The 9239-nt window shown below is 44.7% G+C and overlaps 1 protein-coding gene across 1 annotated transcript; it reads right to left on the reverse strand.

Moving 5' to 3' along the window:
- Nucleotides 1–1508: 1508 nt before the first annotated feature.
- LOC310824524 (dehydrogenase/reductase SDR family member 13-like) lies at nucleotides 1509–6357 on the reverse strand. The gene is made up of 5 exons (XM_083697783.1): nucleotides 6172–6357; nucleotides 5899–6017; nucleotides 4543–4666; nucleotides 3927–4253; nucleotides 1509–3185 (listed from the first exon to the last, which is right to left on the reverse strand). Exons 1-5 carry the CDS (start codon nucleotides 6296–6298, stop codon nucleotides 2926–2928), a joined length of 957 nt encoding a protein of 318 aa, XP_083553909.1. The 5' UTR covers nucleotides 6299–6357; the 3' UTR covers nucleotides 1509–2925.
- Nucleotides 6358–9239: the final 2882 nt, after the last annotated feature.

A 9239-nucleotide genomic window follows, 5' to 3' on the forward strand; every position in this document is an offset into this window, starting at 1 on the left:
CCTCATTAAAGCAATCAAAGGCGGCATGATTAATTCACTCGTTGACACACCGGTGCAGAAATAGAACAAAAACTATCGTCAAAGCACCCCTGAGCAAAAACATCAGACTAATACGGCAAATATTAATACACGTGATCTACCCAACAGGCTAATAATCACTAGACACGACGGCGAACCAGAACCATACAAGTTCTAGGAAGAAAGACCGTTCTTCGTATCCTGCCACTGATGTACAGTGTAGACAGAGAGGTAATGGTGTACAGAAGGCGTACTCCTGTGTGACTGTTGTGTGTAAACTGTTGTGTGTGATTGTTGTGTGTGAACTGTTGTGTGTGATTATTGTGTGTGAATTGTTGTGTGTGATTGTTGTGTGTGAACTGTTGTGTATGATTTTTGTGTGTGAACTGTTGTGTGTAATTGTTGTGTGTGCCTGTTGTGTGTGAACTGCTGTGTGTGATTGTTGTGTGTGAACTGTTGTGTGTGATTGTTGTGTGTGATTATTGTGTGTGATTGTTGTGTGTGATTGTTGTGTGTGATTGTTGTGTGGACTAAGTGGGGTGTTGTGTGTGATTGTTGTGTGTGATTGTTGTGTGTGATTGTTGTGTGTGATTGTTGTGTGGACTAAGTGGGGTGTTGTGTGTGATTGTTGTGTGTGATTGTTGTGTGTGATTGTTGTGTGGACTGAGTGGGGTGTTGTGTGTGATTGTTGTGTGTGATTGTTGTGTGTGATTGTTGTGTGTGATTGTTGTGTGGACTAAGTGGGGTGTTGTGTGTGATTGTTGTGTGTGATTGTTGTGTGTGATTGTTGTGTGGACTGAGTGGGGTGTTGTGTGTGATTGTTGTGTGTGATTGTTGTGTGGACTAAGTGGGGTGTTGTGTGTGATTGTTGTGTGTGATTGTTGTGTGTGATTGTTGTGTGGACTGAGTGGGGTGTTGTGTGTGATTGTTGTGTGGACTGAGTGGGGTGTCATCACTGCCTCTCCTGTAGAGATGTGGGGCGTTTGATATGAACAGGATCTGAGGAGAGCTGAACAGGACAAGAGCCTACCCCCATTCTCCTCTCCACGGTGACACAAGCCTGTTAGGTCCCAGACAGACAGACAGACAGACAGACAGACAGACAGACAGACAGACAGACAGAGAGACAGACAGACAGACAGACAGTGAGAGAGAGTAAGGACGATAGGAGTCGATAAGAGGCGCATCTCTCCCCGCTCATCACAGGGGTGAAAGGAGAATACTGAGACCGCAGCGTGTCCTGGAGTAATTACAGTGCATGACTGAGGCCCTCACCGCACACACAACTGACCTCACATTCAAGAGTACCGGCCTTTCGTAAGCAGAGTTGACCATGAACAGCCTCCATAGGTCTGCCAGGTTAAGGTCTCCTACCACCTTGCTGGAGGCAACAACTATGAGGAAACTACATTCTGTGCAGTGCTAGTGCTGGAGCAGTGGGGCGCTACTGCCCCCTGCTGGAGCAGAGAGACACAACAGCACCACAGAAATTGGTGACACATTATGTTTATTTCAGAGAATGTTTACAGCACAAAAACAACAACAAGGTCGACGTTAATGTGTTTACGACGCTATGAGGATCCATACTCTCAAACAAAATAATGCCTACCGTGTGAAAACTGAAACAATGCATTTGAAATTGAACATGGTTTTATACTGCACAGTAAATATGATACTTTTGTGCTATCCTGACCTGACATGCACACCATCGGCAATTCATTCAGTTGGAGCCAATGTGTTGTTCAGTGTGCACTTTTACCCAGGGCTTTTCACGTGATGGTACAGTGTTTATCGTCAAAGAGCAGTTAGTCACACACAACATAATGTATGGTTTGCCAACTAGCAAGTAAGTAATACTTATGATAATAATAAGTAAGTAATAAATAGTAACTGCTTTATGTTTTTTTGCTAGTCTTGCATAGCCACAGGTCCGAAATCACGTTGTTCTCACACCCCTTTGGAGGTCTGGAGAATTTTTAGACGAGCTGATCTGGTGCTTTATGTTTCTGCAGACTTGGAGTGTTTTAATCATGTGTGAGTGTCATTGTATCATAGTCAATGAAGGGGGGGTAGGGGGTCTTACTAGGATGAAGCAGTCATTGTATCGTAGTCAATGAAGGGGGGGTAGGGGGTCTTACTAGGATGAAGGGGGGGTAGGGGGTCTTACTAGGATGAAGGGGGGGTAGGGGGTCTTACTAGGATGAAGCAGTCATTGCGATCCTCTGTAACACATCTTCATGCTAGCCTTTCTCCTGCATAGCCGCCTCATTAAAGCAATCAAAGGCGGCATGATTAATTCACTCGTTGACACACCGGTGCAGAAATAGAACAAAAACTATCGTCAAAGCACCCCTGAGCAAAAACATCAGACTAATACGGCAAATATTAATACACGTGATCTACCCAACAGGCTAATAATCACTAGACACGACGGCGAACCAGAACCATACAAGTTCTAGGAAGAAAGACCGTTCTTCGTATCCTGCCACTGATGTACAGTGTAGACAGAGAGGTAATGGTGTACAGAAGGCGTATTCCTGTGTGATTGTTGTGTGTGATTATTGTGTGTGAACTGTTGTGTGTGATCGTTGTGTGGACTGAGTGGGGTGTCATCGCTCCGGTAGAGATGTGGGGCGTTTGATTTGAACAGGATCTGAGGAGAGTTTACTGGAATTACTGGAATGTTAATTGCGTTTCATTCAGTCATTGGTTATCAATGTCATCACAATGTGAGCTAGTCCACCTCGGACTGCGATCTGATCAAAATGTGTAATTTTGCATCAGATCGCATCTACGCCTGACTTATCACATGGACACAAATCAGGACCTGGAGACAGGACGCAGCCTAATCCATGTCTCTGTGTTCGACTGGATGTCACTGGATCAGTTCTGGAGTCCCTGAGTCTCTTAGGATAGGCCGGCGAGCCTCTCACTCACTTCCCAGAGCTTCCTGGCCACCGCGTCGTCCCGCCCCTTGGCACCCACGTCCTGTAGGGCGCAGGAAGAGAAGAAACGTCCACTGAGGGGCTCCAGGCCCTCCTGGAGGGCACAGTGCAGGGTGGTCTGGGACCCCCCCTCCGCGTCCAGGAAGAAGAGCTTGGCACAGAGCAACAGGGGAAGTCTCTGCCACAGGCTGAGATTGCGACATATGTCAGTGTTGATGACTCCTGTAGGGGAGGAGAGAAAAGATAAAACAGATTGGATTAACTGCCCTTAACTCACCAACTGCCAAAGAGTTCCGGAACACTCACCACCTAGAGTGTTCCAAGTGTTTTATGTGGTGTTTACCTAGCAACAGTACTTTGATTGGCTACAAAATTAAACAAAAAAAATTGATCATTTTTTTGGTGAATAAAGTCACCCTTGGCACTCTGGAATGTTGACAATTTGGGAGACTTTATTCACCCTCTGCACTAAATGAGTTAAAAGTCCAGCATGTTGTTTTGAAAAACCAAAAGTGAAATAGGAACATCAAGGCCAGTGTCCAACCATGACACCAGATTATAAAAAAAATAGCTTTGTTTGGACAAAGGCAGCACACTTCACTGAACATTCTTCATCATGTGATGACAACACTATCTTGTAGTACGCAGGAGACCCAAGTCTGAACCCCAGTTGGTCACATTTGTAAGCGTCTCACCCCCCATACATTTTGAGCCAGGGGAGGCTAATGAGAAGCATCACTAGCATTGGCATCACTAGCATTGGCATCACTAGCATTACCATCACCAGCATTACCATCACCAGCATTACAATCACCAGCATTAGCATCACCAGCGTTAGCATCACCAGCATTAGCATCACCAGCATTAGCATCACTAGCATTAGGATCACAGGATTAGCATCACTAGCATTAGCATGTGATGCATTAGCATACACACCCCCTCCAGGCTGTCAGAGCCACTGACCTGGGTGGAGGCTGTAGCAGGTGACGTCGGCCCCCTCCAGGCGGTTAGCGAGCTCGCGGGTGAAGAGCACGTTGCACAGCTTGCTGCTGCAGTAGGCCCTGAAGCCATGCCAGGCGGTCTGGCCCGGGACCAGGTCTTTGTGGGAGCGGAGGAGGGCGAAGTCCACCGCGCCCAGGAGGTGCACGAGGCCCGACACGTTGACCACACGACTCGGACCGCACCGCTTCAGTCGGTCCAGCAGCAGGCAGGTCAACAGGAAGTGACCTAGGTGGTTGACGCCGAACGCCATGCCAAGGCCGTCCTCCGTGCGGCCGAGTCCCATCATCCCTGAAGCGAGGCGACAAAAACTGTCATGAGCTGCAGCCAGGGGAGACTGGTGGGTTGGAAATCGGAGAGGACAGGGCCCATTGTAACGCATGGAACAGAATGAGGAATGGTATCAAACGCGTTCTTTGCATTACAATGATGGACAAGGTTTGGTGCAGATTTGACTGCCCTTCTCTTGATGTTTCAGATCATGTCAAAGAAGAGAACAAATGTTTTTGAATTCAAACATCTGCCCCATCTCTCTCTCTCTCTTTCTCTCTCTCTCTCTCTCTCTCTCTTCAGAACTCACCTGCATTGTTGATGAGCAGGTCCAGCCTGGGCTCCGTCTTCAGGAAGGTCTCAGCAAAGGAGCGCACAGACTTCAGACTCCCCAGATCCAGCTGCATGAACACCACCTCGTTGCTGCCACTCTCCTACAGGACAGAGAAGAGCTAGCTAAACAAACACTAGGAACACATAATGATTCTAGAACACTTAGAATTGTCTTAGATGTGATATTCATACTAACAAATACAGCCAGTTTGTGTTTACAATACATGAGCAACAATACATGTGTGTTTGACACCATTCCTCATTCCGTTCCATGCAATTACACGGAGCTTTGTGACTGCCAATGGCACCTGGTCCTAGCATAGATTTGTTTTCCTTATGATTAGATTAGATTAGATTAGATTCAACTTTATTGTCATTGTGCAGAGTACAAGTACAGAGACAACGAAATGCAGTTAGCGTCTAACCAGAAGTGCAAAAAATGGTAGTGCAGTATAAGCAGTATATGAGCAGTATAAGTAGTGCAGTATAAGTATAAGTATAAATAGTGCAGTATAAGCAGTATATGTATTAACAGTAACATTACAAATAGAATAAATATAGAATGCATTGTGAACAGTATACGCAGCATATGAGTTGTATAAGCAGTGCAGTATAAGCAGTATATATGTATTAACAGTAACATTAAAGCAGAGTAAATAAGCAGAATAAATATGGAATGCAGTATGAACAGTATAAACAGATATGTACAGATATGTGCAGTGTATTAACAGTAGCAAATAAAAAAATAAGGGTATGTGCATTATGACCAGTATAGACAGATATGTACAGAAGAGCAGTAGTATACAGTATAAGAGCAGTGTGTACAAGTGGAGATACAGTATGTACAGTTTATAGGAATACTAAAGGGTAAGAGTAGTACAATTGTCCGGGGGGGGGGGGGGGGGGGGGTGTAGGGGTGACTGATGGATAGATGATTCACTTACTTTAGACAAATGTACTTATCTTAAGTCGCTTTGGATAAAAGCATCTGCTAAATGTCAAAAATGTAATGTAAGTGTAAATTACAATGAGCCTGTCCTCTCTCGATTTCTACCTCCACCAGCCTTCCCTATAATGGTCCCATGTCTTAGGGTCACTACAGGGTGAGGGCAAGGTCCCTAACAGTGTAATATAATAATATATGCCATTTAGCGACTTACATTGCAGTGAGTGCATACATTTTTCATATATGGTCCCAGCGGGAATCAAACCCACAACCTAAGTGTTGTTAGTGCCATGCTCCACCAACTGAGCCACAGAGGACCACCGAAGTATTTATCAGGTGCGAGTAGTTCTGATGGTTGACAACACTGGCCGGGTAAGGGTCACTTACCCTTCTGATGTCATAGACAGCAGCCTCGGCTTTTTGTTTATTGCGGCATGCCAGGATGACCCTTGACCCTCTCTTGGCAAGTTCCAGAGCAGTCGCCTTGCCAATGCCTGTGTTACTCCCTGGAAAACACGAAATATCCGGACACCCGGACACACACACACACACACGTCTCAGTTATAATCTCAGCTATAATATTCATAATCAATAATTCATTCTTTCTGCTGCTTCTGCAATGATAGCCTGTCAACTACACACTACTACATTTATAAAAACCTGTAACAATAGCTGTCTTCCCCTTCAGCGTCGCAGAACTCCTGCATCTGGAACCTTTGAACACATTGTAGTAAATAAGCAAATAAAACGCTATTCCTGCCGCTAGAACAGACAGCAAAACTGACATGACTACAGCGGTTGCGACCGAGCGTAAGGTCACAATTTATTTAGATAAGTTTAGCTTTCCCAAACGACTAGGAAAAGTCCTTGCATGACGTGAAGCCGTCAATGTAGGCGCGCTGTGGTTTTTGTGTTGTTGTTTGGGAAGGGAAACTAAGCCCATGTGTTTCGTTTCCGGGTTTATTTGGACCTGCAGTACTTCAGAATCCCACTAGATGGCACTAGATGTAATGGATTTTTTTTTATTTAACCTTTATTCATACAGGGGAAACACACTGAGATAAGGCCACTTTTGCAGGTGCACCCTATCCACAATATTTAACAATATATATAACAATCACATCTTTCACCAATTATGGCTTTTTGAACCCTTTAATTGTTTAATTGTATCTTAAAATGCCTGGTGTATGATGATATTGATGGTCTCATTGATGATGAAGAGGATGATGATGATGATGATGATGATGATGATGATGATGATGATGATGATGATGATGATGATGATGATGATGATGATGATCCATTGCTGTATGGAGACCAAGCCTCAAGTAAAGTCAGACCAAACTTTATCAAAATCAGAATCAGAATCAGAATTATTTTATTTGGCCAAGTATATTTGCACATACAGGAAACTGACTTTGTGAAGTTGGTGCATGGGACATAAAAAACAATAGCAAATATTGACATAGAATTTACAAAATAGCAACATATTAACAAAATAGCAATAACAAATTTACAAAATAGAACAATAAAACAATAAAACAATACATTGCATTTGCATAGTTACATAACACACGAACACAGTACTACATAACAGTGCACTACATAATCAATGCCACGATCCAGGATCAGATCTATCTGGCAGACTTTGAGTAGTGTAGGAGAAATCAGCCACCTCAATCTGATCCTGGATAGCAAAAGAAAAGATCATTCTGATCTATTCTGATTCTGGTGCACAAACAATTTTGAAATACCGCGCCCATGACAACACCATTGAGCAGAGTGTATGAATGAGTGAAGCAGTTGAGGTAGAAACAGGAGGAAGGCTCATTGTGATGCAAGGCACGGAATGAGGAACAGTACCAAACACAACAATCTCGAGCATCTTCAACAATCTCGAGCACCTGCCTGTTCAATGCGTGAGGACAAGACCAGTGAATGGACAACTGCTTCATTGAAAGAAACCCAATTATTCCCACGATAAAGGGAAATGCGTCACAAAGCATGTATGAATGAAGTTATTCATGTCGAAGTTAAACTGCGCAATGTTTAAGTTATTCATGTCGAAGTTAAACTGCGCAATGTTTAAGAGTCGTGGCAGGAATGCGGTCCCTCCCTTATTGAAAGAGTCGAGTCACTGTGAAGAGAGCTGCCAGCGCAATCTTATCAGTCAACATGAACTCAATGGCTCCTGGGCACCCGTACAGAACACTCATCTCTCTGTGGCCTCTGAACCACTTCCCACCATCCGTAGTTTGTGTTCCGGACAGGCTTGTCAAGGGTTCAGCATTGCTTGTGTTTATCTGTAGTGGATCACCCAGTTTGACCAGCGGAGACTGGCGGAGGTAGAAATCGGAAGGACGGGCTCATCATTACATCATTGCATTACAATGAGCCCGTCCTCCGAGCCGCCACTGCATAACACTCCCTAATGCATAACGTAGACATAACTAATGCATAACTTGTCCAGATGCACCATAGAGAGTTCGACCGGCTGCATCACCGCCTGGTACGGCAGCTGCACCGCCCTCGGTTGTAAAGATCTACAGAGGGTGGTGAAAGCAGCCCGGTCCATCACGGTCTGTGAGCTCCCAGCCATTCAGGACATTTACTCCGGGAAGATCATCAAGGACAGAAACCACCACAGCCATGCTCTGTTCTCTCTCCCCCCTGCCCCTCCCCCCCACACACCTCACAGACACTACCTCAGTCCCCCCCCCCCCCCCCTCAACTGACACTACCTCAGCCCCCCCCTCAACTGACACTACCTCAGTCCCCCTGTCCCCCCCTCAACTGACACTACCTCAGTCCCCCCCCTCAACTGACACTACCTCAGTCCCCCCCCTCAACTGACACTACCTCAGTCCCCCTGTCCCCCCCTCAACTGACACTACCTCAGTCCCCCTGTTCCCCCCCCTCAACTGACACTACCTCAGTCCTCCCCCTCAACTGACACTACCTCAGTCCCCCTGTCCCCCCCCCTCAACTGACATTACCTCAGTCCCCCCCCTCAACTGACACTGCCTCAGTCCCCCCCCCCCTCAACTGTCACTACCTCAGCCCCCCCCCCCACAGTATTAGCATTAAAACCAGGGAAAATAAGGTGCTGCATTAAGCACACAATACACCACAGCTGTGAGGGTCTTGAGCTGTGGAGAAACTTGAGCTTTTGTGATGAATATGTAAGCCTGTTCCTATTGCCATAGTTGCAAAGCCTCTCAATGTCATTCATCAAATTACATGTCAGAGATAAAAAGCCTTTAAACCCAGTGGCCACGTAAACCTTCACAATACACAAACCTTTGTTTTATTATTTATTTATTTATTTATTTATTTATTTATTTATTTATTTATTTATTTATTTATTTATTTATTTATTTATTTATTTATTACCAGAATTGATCATTGTTAACGTCAGTGTCTTCCCCTCTGTCCCTTCTTTCAAGTTTCAAGTTCATTGTTACGTCTCATACACAAGTGCAGGGAGTAAAATTCTTAGGCTTGGTTCCATGACAATGCAGCATACAAAAAATACAAATAAGCAGCAATGACAAGGGTCAAGACAATAAGTGACATAAGTACAAGAAAAGTGAGACATGTTGGAGACACATAAGACACAATAGACATGACACAATTTGCAGTATAAATAAATAGTAAAAAGTAAAAAAAGTAAAAAAGAAAATGGGTCAGTGGAATGTCATATGTCTTAATTGTCCCCATATAGACAT

This window comes from Argentina silus (assembly GCF_951799395.1).
Source record: "Argentina silus genome assembly, contig: scaffold_161, whole genome shotgun sequence".
NCBI classification, from domain to species: Eukaryota; Metazoa; Chordata; class Actinopteri; order Argentiniformes; family Argentinidae; genus Argentina; species Argentina silus.

Bases quoted from the DNA above. Each gene is read 5' to 3' on its own strand.
- LOC310824524 (XM_083697783.1), bottom strand. From the start codon at position 6,298: ATGTCAGTTTTGCTGTCTGTTCTAGCGGCAGGAATAGCGTTTTATTTG. The intron at 6,018-6,171 runs GTTTTTATAAAT...CGTGTTTTCCAG, and splicing joins GAAGACAGCTATTGTTACAG to GGAGTAACACAGGCATTGGC. The intron at 3,186-3,926 runs GTCAGTGGCTCT...CCTCCCCTACAG, and splicing joins CTGCTACAGCCTCCACCCAG to GAGTCATCAACACTGACATA.